At 44.6% G+C, this 17820-nt stretch overlaps 1 protein-coding gene across 1 annotated transcript in view; it reads right to left on the reverse strand.

Annotated features, from left to right (window-relative positions):
• cdh17 (cadherin 17, LI cadherin (liver-intestine)) overlaps positions 1 to 17820 on the reverse strand; it is a 213119-nt gene that overhangs the window by 161469 nt on the left and 33830 nt on the right. Inside the window, exons 4-5 of the mRNA XM_070876328.1 lie at positions 11859 to 11960; positions 6748 to 6882 (exon numbers count right to left, since the gene is read on the reverse strand). Coding sequence (XP_070732429.1) covers positions 6748 to 6882; positions 11859 to 11960 — 237 coding nt within the window. The remainder of the gene's footprint in view (positions 1 to 6747; positions 6883 to 11858; positions 11961 to 17820) is intronic.

Here is a 17820-nt window from a genome sequence, read left to right on the forward strand (position 1 = left end):
GCTCATCTTGGGGTCAAATACGACACCAAGTTTGTGAACGGTCTGATTCAGCCTCAGACATTTGCCAGGGAGAGGTTTTGGTGACGAGGGAACTGAGTTGTGGCACAGCAGGAAACAAAGTCATTTTTTTGGTCGTTTATTGCCATTTTTTGAGCATTTTAAAAAGTTTATCCTCACCAAGACCTTCACTGTATTTTTTGTTTCCTTCAATGCATTTGTATGGCATATGTATGTCACATTAAAACTTGAAAATCTTAATTTATGTTCATTCATTTGCACTTAACAGTGGTCAGTTTCAGTAAAGTAAGTGCAGCACATGTTGCAAAATCTCTGCAGAACCATCAATTTCATTCCCTTTCAGCGGGTTTCATAGAAACATAGAAACATAGAAAATAGGTGCAGGAGTAGGCCATTCGGCCCTTCGAGCCTGCACCATCATTCAATAAGATCATGGCGATCATCCACCTCAGTACCACTTTCCTGCTTTCTCTCCATACCCCTTGATCCCTTTGGCCGTAAGGGTCATATCTAACTCCCTCTTTGAATATATCCAATGAACTGGCATCAACAACTCTCTGCGGTAGGGAATTCCATAAGTTAACAACTCTCTGAGTGAAGAAGTTTCTCCTCATCTCCGTCCTAAATGGCTTACCCCTTCCCCTTAGACCGTGTCCCCCTGGTTCTGGACTTCCCCAACATCAGGAACATTCTTCCTGCATCTAACCTGTCCAATCCCGTCAGAATTTATATGTTTCTATGAGATCCCCTCACATCCTTCTAAACTCCAGTGAATACAGGCCCAGTCGATCCAGTCTCTCTTCATATGTCAGTCCTGCCATCCCGGGAATCAGTTGATGAACCTTAGCTGCACTCCCTCAATAGCAAGAACATCCTTCCTCAGATTAGGAGACCAAAACTGAACACAATATTCCAGGTGTGGCCTCACCAAGGCCCTGTACAACTGCAGTAAGACCTCCCTGCTTCTATACTCAAATCCCCTAGCTATAAAGGCCAACATAACATTTGCCTTCTTCACCACCTGCTGTACCTGCATGCCAACTTTCAATGACTGATGTATCATGACTCCCAGGTCTCATCGCACCTCCCCTTTTCCTAATCTGCCGCCATTCAGATAATATTCTGCTTTCATGTTTTTGCCACCAAAGTGGATAACCTCACATTTATCCACATTATACTGCATCTGCCATGCATTTGCCCACTCACCTAACCTGTCCAAGTCACCCTGCAGCCTCTTAGTGTCCTCCTCACAGCACACATCGCCACTCAGCTTAGTGTCATCTGCAAACTTGGAGATATTACACTCAATGCCTTCATCTAAATCATTAATGTATGTTGTAAATAGCTGGGATCTCAGCACTGAGCCCTACGGCACCCCACTAGTCACTGCTTGCCATTCTGAAAAGGACCCGTTTAACCTGACTCTCTGCTTCCTGTCTGCCAACCAGTTCTCTATCCACATCAGTACATTACCCCCAATACCATGTGCTTAATTTTGCACACCAATCTCTTGTGTGGGACCTTGTCAAAAGCCTTTTGAAAGTCCAAATACATCACATCCACAGATTCTCCCTTGTCCACTCTACTAGTTACATCCTCAAAAAATTCCAGAAGATTTGTCAAGCATGATTTCCCTTTCATAAATCCATGCTGACTTGGACCGATCCTGTCACTGCTTTCCAAATGCGTTGCTATTTCAACTTTAATAATTGATTCCAATATTTTCCCCACTACTGATGTCAGACTAACCGGTCTATAATTCCCTGTTTTCTCTCTCTCCTTTTTTAAAAAGTGGTGTTACATCAGCTACCCTCCAGTTCAAAGGAACTGATCCCGAGTCGATAGACTGTTGGAAAATGATCACCAATGCATCCACTATTTCTAGGGCCACTTCCTTAAGTACTCTGGGATGCAGACTATCAGGTCCTGGGGATTTATCGGCCTTAAATCCCATCAATTTCCCTAACACAATTTCCCGCCTAATAAGGATTTCCTTCAGTTCCTCCTTCTCGCTAGACCCTCGGTCCCCTAGTATTTCCAAAAGGTTATTTGTGTCTTCCTTCATGAAGACAAAACCAAAGTATTTGTTCAACTGGTCTGCCATTTCTTTGTTCCCCATTATAAATTCATCTGAATCTGACTGCAAGGGACCTACGTTTGTCTTCACTAATCTTTTTCTCTCCACACATCGATAGAAGCTTTTGCAGTCAGTTTTTATGTTCGCAGCAAGCTTCCTCTCATACTCTATTTTCCCCTACTAATTAAACCCTTTGTCCTCCTCTGCTGAATTCTAAATTTCTCCTAGTCCTCAGATTTGCTGTTTTTTCTGGCCAATTTATATGCCTTTTCCTTGGATTTATCACTATCCTTAATTTCCCTTGTTAGACAAGGTTGAGCCACCTTCCCCGTTTTATTTTTACTCCAGACAGGGATGTACAATTGTTGAAGTTCATCTATGTCATCTTTAAATGGATTTTCAGCAGAAATTTACCAGTTGCCCAATGAATGAGCATAAAAATTCACATTGACCACAATGATTGCTATTTTATGACATACCTCATTGAGCAGTATTGACACCAAGGCCACAATTTTAATCTGGTGGGTGGGGAGCGGGGGGTGAAGGTGGTAGAAAGTGGTCGGGAAACCTGGTGGAAAAGGTTTCTCGCAGGCCCTGCCGAATTTGATGGCAGGGCCTGATTAATCCGCCCACAGCCAGGCAGAGGGAGAGGCTGGCTGGGTGTCGGGTGGGTAGGCCTGTGACACAAGGCTGCAGAGAGGAGGGAGGGATCTGAGGTAGTGAATTGAGACTGGAGGGGGATTGGGGGGAGAGGGGGTTCATTTGGGGCTGGAGGATGATTGGGGAGGTGAACATAAGAACACAAGAACATAAGAAATAGGAGCAGGAGTAGGCCATTTGGCCCCTCGAGCCTGCTCTTCCATTTAATAAGATCATGGCTGGTCTGATCTTGGACTCAGCTCCACTTCCCTGCCCGCTCCCCATAACCCTTTACTCCCTTATCGTTCAAAAATCTGTCTATCTCCACCTAACCCTAACCCTTAAATATATTCAATGACCCAGCCTCCACAGCTTTCTGGAGCAGAGAACTCCACAGATTTACGACCCTCTGACAGAAGGAATTCCTCCTCATCTCAGTTCTAAATGGGCGATGCCTTATTCTGAAACTATGCCCCGTAGTTCTAGATTCCCCCACGAGTGGAAACATCTTCTCTGCATCTATCTTGTCGAGCCCCCTCAGTATCTTACATGATTCAATAAGATCACCTCTCATTCTTCTAAATTCCAATGACTTGGATGAAGGGACTGAGTGTAATGTAGCCAAGTTTGCTGATGATACAAAGATGGGTGAGAAAGCAAATTATGAGGAGGACACAAAAGATCTGCAAAGGGATATAGACAGGCTAAATGAGTGGGCAACAATTTGGTAGATTGAGTACAATGTGGGAAAATGTGAGGTTATCCACTTTGGCAAAGAAAATAGAAAAGCAAATTATAATTTAATGGAGAAAAATTGCAAAGTGCTGCAGAACAAACGGACCTGGGGGTCCTTGTGCATGAAACACAAAAAGTTAGTATGCAGGTACAGCAAGTGATCAGGAAGACAAATGGAATGTTGGCCTTTATTGCAAAGGGGATAGAGTATAAAAGCAAGGAAGTCCTGCTACAACTGTACAGGGTATTGGTGAGGCCACACCTACAGTACTGCGTACAGTTTTGGTCTCCCTATTTAAGGAAGGAGATACTTACATTGGAAACAGTTCAGAGAGAATTCACTAGGTTGATTCCGGAGATGAGAGGCTTTACTTATGAAGATAGGTTGAGTAGGTTGGGCCTATACACATTGGAGTTCAGAAGAATGCGAGGTCGCCCATTTAAAACTGAGATGAGGAGGAATTTCTTCTCTCAGAGGGTTGTAAGTCAATGGAATTCTCTGCCCCAGAAAGCTGTGGAGGCTGGGTCATTGAATATATTTAAGATGGAGATAGACAGATTTTTGAGTGATAAGGGAGTAAAGGGCTATGGGGAGCAGGCAAGGAAGAGGTTCTGAGTCCATGATCAGAACAGCCATGATCTTATTGAATGGCAGAGCAGGCCCAAGGGGCAAATGGCCTACTCCTGCTTCTATTTCTTATGTTTCAATGAGTATAGGCCCAACATGCTCAACCTTTCTTCATAAGTCAACCCCCTCATCTCAGCAATCAACCTAGTGAACTTTCTCTAAACTGCCTCCAATGCAAGTATATCCCTCTTCAAATAAGGAGACCAAAACTGTACACAGTACTCTAGGTGTGGTCTCACCAATACCCTGAACAGTTGGGGCTGGAGGTGGATTGGGAAGGTGGAGGGGGGTGGGGCAGGTGGGGTGGGGGGGGGTGAATCTGGGCCGGAAACGAATCGGAACTGGAGGAGTATCGGGATGGGAGTGGTGGTCGCAGATCAGAGGAGCTTCAGGCCGGAAGGGGGAGGCTGGGAAGGTGATCGGAGCTGGAGGGGGTGGGGGATTGGAGACCCGTGGGAAATCAATGGCCTCGGGGGGGGGGGGGGGGGGGTGATTGGCAGGATATCCTAGACTTCATGGGGGTGGGTGGGGCCAGGCTGGCAGGTGAGGCAGGGGTGCTGGATCCAGCACCAGCGCCCCTGCCTCACCTGAAAAAGCACTTACCTCCTGGATTCAGCAGTCCTCGCCCCCCCCACCCCCCGCCCCCGCCAGCTGGCGGATTCTCCAAGCCCGGGAAACCCGATCAGCCAGAGTTAAATTTGAAATGGTGGATCACCATGAGACACACCAGCCTCATTATACTATTTAAATGGGCACCTCACATCCTGGGAGCGGGTTGGCTGCCCAACTCCATCCCGCCTACATTAAAACCGGAAGTGGGCGGGTTGGAGGCAGGTTGGGATTGAGATTCCGTTTTTTTAACTCATTAACCGCCCACCCAACCCCAATCATTTTCTGGGGTTAAATTTCCACCCCAAGTATCTGCAACAGAACAACATTTATGGAAAACCTGTGAATGTTGTTTAAAATACTCCAGAACATTAGTCTCTATAATTAGCAGCAGTTACTGCATGCCAAATTGTAACTTTTTGTGTGAAACACATACAGATGTGTGATAAGGTTCTGTATAAATACAACTATTTATTACAGTTGAAAACTTTAGTTTTCCTACTGCCTCTTATTGCCTCAATTTGGTCTTCATTTATATGATTAGTTGTTATGGGCATTAGTTTTGCATTATGCTCCTGCATTCTATTGAACTACATTGTGACTATCCATCGGAAAGAAAAACCTATTATCAGGGCCAATTCAGAGTTTTAATTCAAAATGGTGCCCAATCTCTTGCTTTTCTAAATTGCTGTTTGTAGTCACAACAAAGTTCTCAAAGATTTGTATTTTTAATTTTAAAAACGATCTCTTCTTTGTATTCTAACTGGGCTGGATTTTTGGCTTTGCTCATTTCGGGGAGGTAATGGCGGCGGGGCGATATAGTTTGTGCCTGGGAACAGTTTGCGCCTCAATCAGCAAAATTTGGCAGCGGGGCCCTGAGTGTGGGGCAGAGCACTATGGGAGGCGTTGCACACCTCTCTTAGGGCGCGAGGCCGGCTGAGCAAGCGAAAATCCCGAGCTAAACAGCTGGCCTCGGAGCACTCTAAGAGAGGCCTGGGTAGAATAAAAACCTGAAAAAAAACCACCAAAAATATTCCCAATAAATAACTCATGCCAACACAACATAAAGTGCAAAAAAAACCAATCACACTTAGCCGAGGTTGATATTATTTACCTCACTGAAGCCATTACAGCTCGGACCGCCTGCTTTCACAGATGATCCCCTGCACGGCGCTCTATGGAGCGCAACGGATCGAGCGAAGCCAAAAATCAAACCGGTTTCACAACCAGGGGTGTTGCACACTGGCTCGCCTCTTCCAGGGGATAATGCTCCACGCCTGGCCGTAACAGTTCCCGAAAATCCCGGCAGGGTGCTGAAAGCTGGGAGCCCGCCTGGATGGACTTACCGCCGCAATTGCCACCCCTCCGGGGTGAAAACAGAAACGACAACAAGCCGAAAATCACAAATCTGCATAATTATTGATACAACTGTCATAATGCCTAAATTGTGCATAAATTATAAAGGCAGATGCTCCCATTTCTTCAAATCTTTCATTATTTAAATAGATGTTTAAAATACACATCTTTGTAAAAGTAGGAACTTCCTATGAGTACCTGTGCTATATATGTTCACTATTGGTTTGCTATGCAATTGTCCATTCATTTAAATATGAAATCACTGGATGCTCTGGAATCATCTCAGGGGTACATTAATGCATGGGCCTAAGGGGCCGTGCCCAGGGACCCCAGTCAAATATAGAGGTCCACAGGGGACAGAGAGCCCTGTCTGATAGGCAGCCAGCCTGTTACAACCTGAGTAGTTCAGCCTCATTGGAACTCATTGGAACAAGAAGCCACCTGTCAATGCCTGGGAGTCCCAGTGCCGGAGAGCAGCAGCCACACTACGCCACTGGGGCAAGTTTTAATAGATATGAAGGGATGGATTGGGGAGGGGGCAGTGTGCGGTGCAGCCCCGAATATTCTTGGTGCCCAGGGTACCTAGAATTCTTAATTTGTCTCTTTACATCTTCTATTTCTGTATCCTCAACAACAATGTTTCAATAATGAAAACTTTCTTCTTCGACAATTAATTTCTGTTTACCTGCAACTTGTAGATTGCTTGTTGTTCACGGTCCAGGGACACGTTGCTGTACAACCAACTACTTTCTCCAATTTGGAACTTGCCATATGTGTCACCAGTTATTTTAAATGACTTCACATCGGTGGTTTCTTCAAACTACAATAAAAAGAAATGGTATACCAGATCGTAGTTGGTGTGTGTTACAATCAAATAGACAGTCAAGTGCCATTTTACTCTAGCACCGACAGTACAAATGACTAATGTGAAAATTCACTTTATATATACAAGTAGCTTAGTAGATAAATGCATTGCTCGGTGTGTTACTCAGGGAAGTTCCAGGTTGGATCTCTGGTCTGTGTTAATTTAGCTGACCTCAGCTGGGAAAACAATTGGGGCATGATAACTGGGCACAGTCACCCTGGGATTTTTTTAAAAAGGGAAAATTAAAAGCATGGATTTGTGAAAGGGAAATCATGATTAACAAATCTTCTGGAATTTTTTGAGGATGTTTCCAGTAGAGTGGACAAGGGAGAACCAGTTAATGTGGTGTATTTGGACTTTCAGAAGGCTTTCGACAAGGTCCCACACAAGAGATTAATGTGCAAAGTTAAAGCACATGGGATTGGGGGTAGTGTGCTGACGTGGATTGAGAACTGGTTGGCAGACAGGAAGCAAAGAGTAGGAGTAAATGGGTACTTTTCAGAATGGCAGGCAGTGACTAGTGGGGTACCGCAAGGTTCTGTGCTAGAGTCCCAGCTGTTTACACTGTACATTAATGATTTAGACGAGGGGATTAAATGTAGTATCTTCAAATTTGCGGATGACACTAAGTTGGGTGGCAGTGTGAGCTGCGAGGAGGATGCTATGAGGCTGCAGAGTGACTTGGATAGGTTAGGTGAGTGGGCAAATGCATGGCAGATGAAGTATAATGTGGATAAATGTGAGGTTATCCACTTTGGTGGTAAAAACAGAGAGACAGACTATTATCTGAATGGTGACACATTAGGAAAAGAGGAAGTGCAACGAGACCTGGGTGTCATGGTACATCAGTCATTGAAGGTTGGCATGCAGGTACAGCAGGCGGTTAAGAAAGCAAATGGCATGTTGACCTTCATAGCGAGGGGATTTGAGTACAGGGGCAGGGAGGTGTTACTACAGTTGTACAGGGCCTTGGTGAGGCCACACCTGGAGTATTGTGTACAGTTTTGGTCTCCAAACTTGAGAAAGGACATTCTTGCTATTGAGGGAGTGCAGCGAAGGTTCACCAGACTGATTCCCGAGATGGCGGGACTGACATATCAAGAAAGACTGGATCAACTGGGCTTGTATTCACTGGAGTTCAGAAGAATGAGAGAGGATCTCATAGAAACGTTTAAAATTCTGACGGGTTTAGACAGGTTAGATGCAGGAAGAATGTTCCCAATGTTGAGGAAGTCCAGAACCAGGGGTCACAGTCTAAGGATAAGGAGTAAGCCATTTAGGACCGAGATGAGGAGAAACTTCTTCACCCAGAGAGTGGTGAACATGTGGAATTCTCTACCACAGAAAGTTCTTGAGGCCAATTCACTAAATATGCTCAAAAAGGAGTTAGATATGGTCCTTACAACGAGAGGGATCAAGGGGTATGGCGAGAAAGCAGGAATGGGGTACTGAGGTTGTATGTTCAGCCATGAACGCATTGAATGGCGGTGCAGGCTTGAAGGGCCAAATGGCCTACTCCTGCACCTATTTTCTATGTTTCTATGGCCCCAAGTTTCCACATGATTTGCTCCTGATTTTTAGGAGCAAATGGTGTGAACGGAGTATCTTAGAAATCGGAATTCTCCACATTTAGTTTTCTGCCGTTCTAGTCAGGTAGAACAGTTTCACTTTGGAACTGAATTTCTTTTTCAAAAGGGGGCGTGTCCGGCCACTGACGCCTGATTTGAAAGTTTCCACAGTGAAAACGTACTCCAAACTAACTTAGAATGGAGCAAGTGAAGATTTTTGTACGCTTGCAATAACCTTGTCCACACTTTAAAAAATCAGGCGCAGGTTACAACCTAGGCGTCGGGAACGAGTTGGGGGGTAGGAGGGGGGAAGGGAAGTCATTAAATTCTACAATCAATCCTTAGTTATACTTTTACAAATATTATACAAATAAATCCAACATGAATAAAAATTTATAAGCAAAGAAAAGATTAAATAAACCATGTTCCTACCTGTGTGAAAGTGCTTCAGGCGTGCGCGAACGCTCCAACGCCCCAAGTTTCCACACGCGGCGAAAAAGGCACACCTCAGAGCTGGGCGCCTGTTTTTCGCGCCGAAAACGGCGCCTGAAAAAAAACGCGGTATTCTCGAGCTCCTTGGAGCTCGATGTCTGCTTGGCGCGGCGCACAGGGGGCGGAGCCTAGCACTCGCTTCGATTTTGTAAGTAGGAGGGGGCGGGTACAATTTAAATGAGGCTTCTTGGTGCCGGCAACCCTGCGCGTGCGCGTTGGAGCGTTCGCGCACGCGCAGTCTGAAGTAAACATTGGCACTCGGCCATTTTTAAAAGTGCTGCAGAAAAAGTGAAAATTTGTTTCTTGGACCCCTGCAAAGGCTTGTATTTTAATTTTCTTGATATTTCTGTGTGTGAGGGAGTGCTTTTAACAGCACTGCTGAATAAATTAACTGCTGAAATCAGTGAGTTCAGCTTTTCACTGCTAAACTTGCAGAACTAGTGCCTGCAAATTAAGGACTGTGTGTTTGGAGAAATAAAAGTGCCAATTCAACTTTGCAATGGATCAACTTCCACCAAGAACAAAGAATTTCTTGCATGAGGAAGCAAACCATTGCATAATATGTGGTGCGCCCATTCTGCAAATTTAAATATAAAGATGTCGATGTGGCTGCCTCTCCCTGTCCAAATGGCCTCAGTCAGTCCCCCTCACAGCTCGAAGGCTGCTGCTGCTCCCGACCAGCCACTGACGCCGCTGCAATCCCATGGCCGAATGGCCTCAAGTCCGTCCGGGTGCTGCATCTTCGCGGGGAATGAAGGCCTGCCTCAAGCACCAAGGCTGCTTGCTGCCTGCCCCGAGACCGACGCCACACCGCTGCCTGAAAGGCCTGCCTGAAGCACTTTCACACAGGTAGGAACATGGTTTATTTAATCTTTTCTTTGCTTATAAATTTTTATTCAGGTTGGATTTATTTCTATAATATTTGTATAAGTATAACTAAGGATTGATTGTAGAATTTAATGACTTCCCTTCCCCCCTTCCCCCCCCCCACCTCGTTCCCGACGCCTAATTTGTAACCTGCGCCTGATTTTTTTAAGTGTAGACAAGGTTTTTTCAAGCGTACAAAAATCTTCACTTACTCCATTCTAAGTTAGTTTGGAGTACGTTTTAACTGTGGAAACTTTCAAATCAGGCGTCAGTGGCCGGACACGCCCCCTGTTGAAAAAAAAATTCAGTTCCAAAGTGAAACTGTTCTACCTGACTAGAACTGCAGAAAACTAAATGTGGAGAATTCCGATTTCTAAGATACTCCGTTCTACACCAGTTGCTCCTAAAAATCAGGAGCAAATCATGTGGAAACTTGGGGCCTTTGTTTCTATCAGTTAGGTTTAACACAGCAGCATGGAAATGCATGAATCCTGACTGCTTGCGACAGCAATTAATTAACACTATGCATTCCTCCTGCAGGAGAAGACAGTGCACAGTGCCAGGGAATGCCAGGCTACAGGAAGATATGCCAATATCCAGGATTTGACCCACAATGCAGAGGAAACAAAGCCCATAATTGGCCTGCCAGCTGAGGATGGTGCTGCGGGGGATTTCAGTGCCTTCAGTGAGTTTGTTAAAACATATACCTTTTGTTTTTCATTCCAAACCTCTTCCCCGGCAATCACTTTCCTCAGAAGACATCCACACAGTAGCTGATTAAGACCGAATGCTGTTCAAGGCACTAACAGTTAACAGTACTGTTTTTTCTTCCAGAGGCTGCAAACCAGATTATAGTCAGGAAGCTTTCGAAACAGCGAGATCTTAAAGTCCCTTTTGCCTCTAGAAACACCAGCAATGGCTCACCCACTCCATTATTAACCCTTTACCTTGAATTCAGCAGACCAGGCACTCATTCAAGGCAGTACAGATAGTGTGGATGAGAAAGTGATATATGATGACTTAACGCACAAGGAAGCCAAGGGATGCAGTTCTGGAGGTTTGGCCTGGTGCAGTTGAGTGGAGATGTAAAACATGTCAGCCAATGGCTGCAGAGCAACCCATTTGCTCATTTTTTCCATAAAATTTTAACCCTTTTACTTACCATTCATGGTTTAGAATTGTTCTTACATGATTTGAAGGGGCCAAAATTGTCCTCCACCCGAAATGGGTCTCACCTACCATTTTTGAAGTGTATGGGGCTGACAATCCAGAGAAATTCAGCTTTTTGGTTGATGTTTCCGGTCGGAGCGGTGTTGGTGTGGGGAGCAGGGCGGAAGTGGGGGCAGGTCGAAGTAGCCGACACTGCAAGTCATCAGCACCATGCTGGCGCATCACAGCGTCCCTCCCCTTCAGTTAAAGGGGAGGGCCACTGCGAACTCTGCACCCAGTTTAGTGGCAAACACTGGGTACCAGGGAGGGTTCCGGCAGGGCCAGTGGCCTGGGACCCAAGAGGGAATACCAGGCAGCCTGTCGCCGGCCTGGCAGAACCCGCAGGTGTAATTGTCGGCATGACCTGGCAGTCGGCCGACAAAAAACAATAACATGGAGTTGCCGGCAGCGCCACCTCCCCTTTAAGGGCAGCCACGCCACCCAGCCACAGAAAGGGTACCAACAGCTGTCAGTGGCACCGACCAGTGGCGGTGGCGGCACTCCCGCAGGGCAATTTTGGAAAGGGATCATTTCCCGCGGCAATTTCGGAAAGGAGTCACCGCCGGTCGGTAAGGGGTCGGCGGGTGCACGACGCAGCGGGAAAATGGGCACAGCGGTACCCTACACCGCTCCAAAAGTAAAGGAAGGCAATATTAAAAATGGCAGCCCCTCCGCAGCGACTCGGTGGCCAGTCCACACCGACCCGTAGCCATCGCTTTCAGGCAGCCACGGGCCTTATAGAAAGGGGCAATTTCGGCCTCATATAAAGTTCAACTAAAATTATAAGAGAGTTACCTGATACAACAATAAAGGAACAGCAGATCCCTCAGGAGGAGTCAGATCCATTGACTTCAATGGGCCGATGGGTAACTTTCCATTAATTCCAATGGTTAAAACCTGCAATTAATATAAAGAAATGAAATCATACATGTACAGAAGCTATTTCTGTAGAGACGTGCCACTGTAAATCCAAATGTCATTGCTAAAAACCAGAGACTATCCTATTTTGTCAAGTGCATACCCTTATTTTATAAAACAGACCTCACACCCCATCACTTTAGGATACAGATGTATTTCTGCAAGCTTCCCCTAATGACTAAATTGGGAAAGAAAGAAAGACTTGCATCTCAGAACGTTCCAAAGCACTTTACAGCCAATGAAGTATTTTTGAAGTGCAGTCATGCTGTAATGTAGGGGAACGCAGCAGCTAATTTGTGCAGAGCAAGGTCCCACAACGAGCAATGAGATAAATGACCAGGTAATTTCTTTTAGTGTTTTTGGTTAACGGAAAAATATTGGACAGAACACAAAGGGTAACTCTCCTGCTCATCTTTGAATAGTGCCATGGGATCTTTTACACCCACCAGAGAGGGCAGACATAGCCTTGGTTTAATGTCTCATATGAAAGAAGTTAACTGGAGAAAATTATGGCTTGTCCATTACTGAATGTCCAACAAATAGTCATCATCGGATGATGTCGCCAAGGGACAGCATATAGATGTACAAGAGAAGGGAGTTAAAGATAGATCCTTGGGGGACTCCAGAGATAACAGCGCAAGGTTAGGAAGTGAAGCCATTGCTGGAGATGCTCTGGCTATGATTGGATAGGTAAGAGTAGACCCAAGCAAAGGCAATCCTACTGAGCTGGATAATGGAGGGATTGAAGGAAGTTATTCTGAAGCGTGCAAATACAAGAATTAAAGCTGGACTGCACTTAAAGCAAAAAATGCAGAAGAAATAATGAGAACTATTAAAGGATGAATAAGCTTCTCAGTGAATGCATCATCTTACTGAAACAAGACACAACAGGGATGCAATTATGACAAGAGACAGTTTCAGGTGGAGAATACTTTTGGTCCATCTAGCCCACTTATAGGAGCATAGAACAGCAATAGGCCATTTAGCCCCTCGAACCTGTTCTGCCATTCAATGAGATCATGGCTGATCTGTATCCTAACTCCATCCACCTGTCTTAGCTCCATATTCTGTAATACCCTTGTTTAGCAAAACTCTATCAATCTCAGATTTTAAAATATTAATTGAGCTAGCAACTACTGCTTTTTGAGGGAGAGCGTTCTATTCTTCTACCAACCTTTGCATGAGGAAGTATTTCCTAACTTCCTAACGGCCTCACTCTGGTTTTAAGTATTTGTCCCCTTGCCCCTAGACTCCCTCACCAGCAAAAAATGTTTCCCTCTCTAAGAACATAAGAAATAGGAGTAGGAGTTGGCCATTTGGCCCCTCGAGCCTGCTCCGCCATTTAATAAGATCATGGCTGATTTGATCTTGGGCTCAGCTGCACTTCCCTGCCCGCTCCCCATAACTCTTCACTCCCTTATTCAAAAATCTGTCTATCGCCACCTTAAATATATTCAATGACCCAGCCTCCACAGATTTATGAAAGAAGAAATTCCTCCTCATCTCAGTTCTAAATGGGCGACCCCTTATTCTGAAACAATGCCCTAGTTCTAGTTCCCCCACGAATGGAAACATCCTCTCTGCATCTATCTTGTCGAGCCCCCTCAGTATCTTATATGTTTCAATAAGATCACTGCTCATTCTTCTAAACTCCAATGAGTACAGGCCCAACCTGTTCAACCTTTCTTCATAAGTCAATCCCTTCATCTCAGGAATCAACCGAGTGAACCTTCTCTGAACAGCCTCCAATGCAAGTATATCCCTCCTTAAATAAGACCAAAACTGTACACAGTACTCTAGGTGTGGTCTCACCAATACCCTGCACAGTTGTAGCAGGACTCACCTGCTTTTATACTCCATCCCACTTGCAATAATCGCCAACATTCCATTTGCCTTCCTGATTACTTGCTGTACCTGCAGACTAACATTTTGTGTTTCATGCACAAGCACCCCCAGTCCCTCTGTACGGCAGAATTTTGTAATTTCTCTCCATTTAAATAATAATTATCTTTTTTATTTTTCCTTCCATAGTGGATAACCTTACACTTTCCCACATTATCAACGAATATGATATAACTGGGATTGCGGAGACATGGCTCCAGAGTGACCAAGGCTGGAAACTCAACATCCAGGGATATTCAACATTCAGGAAGGATAGACAGAAAGGAAAATGAGGAGGGGTAGCATTGCTAGTTAAAGAGGAAATTAATGCAATAGTAAGGAAGGACATTAGCTTGGATGATGTGGAATCTGTATGGGTAGAGCTGTGGAATACCAAAGGGCAGCAAACGCTAGTGGGAGTTGTGTACAGACCACCAAACAGTAGCAGTGAGGTTGTGGGACAGCATCAAACAAGAAATTAGGGATGCATGCAATAAAGGTACAGCAGTTATCATCGATGACTTTAATCTACATATAGATTGTGCTAACCAAACTGATAGCAATACGGTGGAGGAGGATTTCCTGGAGTGTATTAGGGATGGTTTTCTAGACCAATATGTCGAGCAACCAACTAGAGAGCTGGCCATCCTAGACTGGGTGTTGTGTAATGAGAAAGGACTAATTAGCAATCTTGTTGTGCGAGGCCCCCTGGGGAAGAGTGACCATAATATAGTAGAATTCTTTATTAAAATAGAGAGTGGCACAATTAATTCAGAGACTAGGGTCCTGAACATAAGGAAAGGTAACTTCAATGGTATGAGACGTGAATTGGCTATAATAGACTGGCGAATGGGTTGACGGTAGATAGGCAATGGCAAATATTTAAAGATCACATGGATGAACTTCAACAATTGTACATCCCTGTCTGGAATAAAAATAAAATGGAGAAGGTGGCTCAACCGTGGTTAGCAAGGGAAATTAGGGATAGTGTTAAATCCAAGGAAGAGGCATATAAATTGGCCAGAAAAAGCAGCAAACCTGAGTACTGGGCAAAATTTAGAATTCAGCAGAGGAGGACAAAGGGTTTAATTAGGAGGGGGAAAATAGAATATGAGAGGATCCTTGCTGGGAACATAAAAGCTAACTGCAAAAGCTTCTATAGATATGTGAAGAGAAAAAGATTAGTGAAGACAAACGTAGGTCCCTTGCAGTCAGAATCAGGTGAATTTATAATGATGAACAAAAAGATGGCAGACCAATTAAACAAATACTTGGTTCTGTCTTCACGAAGGAAGACACATATAACCTTCCAGAAGTACTCGGAGACCGAGGGTCTAGCGAGGAGCAACTGAAGGAAATCCTTATTAGTCAGGAAATTGTGTTAGGGAAATTGATGGGATTGAAGGCCGATAAATCCCCGGGGCCTGATAGTCTGCATCCCAGAGTACTTAAGGAAGTAGCCCTAGAAATAGTGGATGCATTGGTGATCATTTTCCAACAGTCTATCGGCTCTGGATCAGTTCCTATGGACTGGAGGGTAGCTAATGTAAAACCACTTTTTAAAAAGGGAGGGAGAGAAAATGGGGAATTATAGACTGGATAGCCTGACATCAGTAGTGGGGAAAATGTTGGAATCAATTATTAAAGATGAAATACCAGTGCATTGGAAAGCAGTGACAGGATCGGTCCAAGTCAGCATGGATTTATGAAAGGGAAACCATGCTTGACAAATCTTCTAGAATTTTTTGAGGACATAACTAGTAAAGTGGACAAGGGAGAACCAGTGAATGTGGTGTATTTGGACTTTCAAAAGGCTTTTGACAAGGTCTCACACAAGAGATTAGTGTGCAAAATTAAAGCACATGGTATTGGGGGTAATGTATTGACGTGGATAGAGAACTTGTTGGCAGACAAGAAGCAGAGAGTAGGGATAAACGTGTCCTTCTCAGAATGGCAGGCAGTGACTAGTGGGGTGCTGCAGGGCTCAGTGCTGGGACCCCAGCTATTTACAATATATATCAATGATTTAGATGAAGAAATTGAGAGCAATATCTCCATGTTTGCAGATGACACTAAGCTGGGTGATGGTGTGAGCTGTGAGGAGGATGCTAAGAGGCTGCAGGGTGACTTGGACAAGTTAGGTGAGTGGGCAAATGCATGGCAGATGCAGAATAATGTGAATAAATGTGAGATTATCCACTTTGGTGGCAAAAACACAAAGGCAGAATATTATCTGAATGGCGGCAGATTAAGAACAGGGGAGGTGCAACGAGACCTGGGTGTCATGGTACAACAGTCATTGAAAGTTGGCATGCAGGTGCAGCAGGCGGTGAAGAAGGCAAATGGCATGTTGGGCTTCATAGCGCAGGGATTTGAGTATAGGAGCAGGGAGGTCTCAATGCAGTTGTACAGGACTTTGGTGAGGCCTCACCTGCAATATTGTGTTCAGTTTTGGTCTCCTAATCTGAGGAAGGACGTTCTTGCTATTGAGGGAGTGCAGCGAAGGTTCACCAGACTGATTCCCGGGATGGCGGGACTGACATATGAGGAGAAACTGGATCAACTGGGCCTGTATTCACTGGCATTTAGAAGAATGAGAGGGGATCTCATAGAAACATATAAAATTCTGACGGGACTGGACAGGTTAGATGCAGGATGAATGTTCCCGATGTTGGGGAAGACCAGAAACAGAGGTCGCAGTCTAAGGATAAGGGGTAAGCCATTTAGGACCTAGAGGAGGAGAAACTTCTTCACTCAGAGAGTTGTTAATCTGTGGAATTCTCTACCGCAGAGAGTTGTTGAAGCCAGTTCATTAGATATATTCAAGAGGGAGTTTGATATGGCCCTGACGGCTAAAGGGATCAAGGGGTATGAAGATTAAGCAGGAAAGGGGTACTGAGGTGAATGATCAGCCATGATCTTATTGAATGGTGGTGCAGGCTCGAAGGGCCGAATCGCCTACTCCTGCACCTGTTTTCTATGTTTCTATGTTTCTAATCCATCTGCCAAATGTTTGCCGACTCACTTAGCCTGTCTAGATCCCTTTGCAGATTCTTTGTGTCCTCCTCACAACTTGCTTTCCCACTCATCTTTGTATCATCAGCAAACTTGGTTACATTACACTCGGTCCCTTCATCCAAGTTATTAATAAAGATTGTAAATAGTTTAGACTCCAGCACCGATCCCTATGGCACACCATTAGTTACAATTTTCCAACCGGAAAATTACCCATTTATCCCGACTCTGTTTTCTGTTAGTTAGCCAATCCTCTATCCATGCTAGTATATTACCCCCAACCCATGAGCTCTTATCTTGTGCAGTAACCTTTGATGTGGCACTTTATCGAATACCTTCTGGAAATCCAAATACACTACATCCACTGGTTCCCCCTTATCGACCCTACTCGTTACATCCTCAAAGAATTCCAGCAAATTTGTCAAACATGATTTCCCTTTCATAAAACCATGCTGACTCTGCTTGACTGCGTTACAATTTTCCAAATGCCCTGCTACTGCTTCCTCAATAATGGACTCCAGCATTTTCCTAACAACAGATGTTAGGCTAACTGGTCTATAGTTTCCTGCTTTCTGTCTCCCTCCTTTTTTAAATAGGGGTGTTACATTTGCAGTTTTTCAATACACCTGGACCTCTCCAGACTCCAGGGAATTTTGGTAGATTGCAACCAATGCATCCACTATCTCTGCAGATACGTCTTTTAAGACCTAGGATGCAGGCCATCAGGTCAAGGAGATTTGTCCACTGTTAGTCCCATTAATTTACTGAGAACTTTTTCTTTAGTGATAGTGATTGTTTTACGTTCTCCCCTCCCTATAGCCCCTTGATTATCTATTATTGGGATGTTTTTAGTGTCTTCAACCGTGAAGACCGATACAAAATATTTGTTCAAAGTCTCTGCCGTTTTGCTGTTCCCCATTATTAATTCCCCAGCCTCATCCTC

This window comes from Pristiophorus japonicus, chromosome 1 (assembly GCF_044704955.1).
Source record: "Pristiophorus japonicus isolate sPriJap1 chromosome 1, sPriJap1.hap1, whole genome shotgun sequence".
Lineage (NCBI taxonomy): Eukaryota > Metazoa > Chordata > Chondrichthyes > Pristiophoridae > Pristiophorus > Pristiophorus japonicus.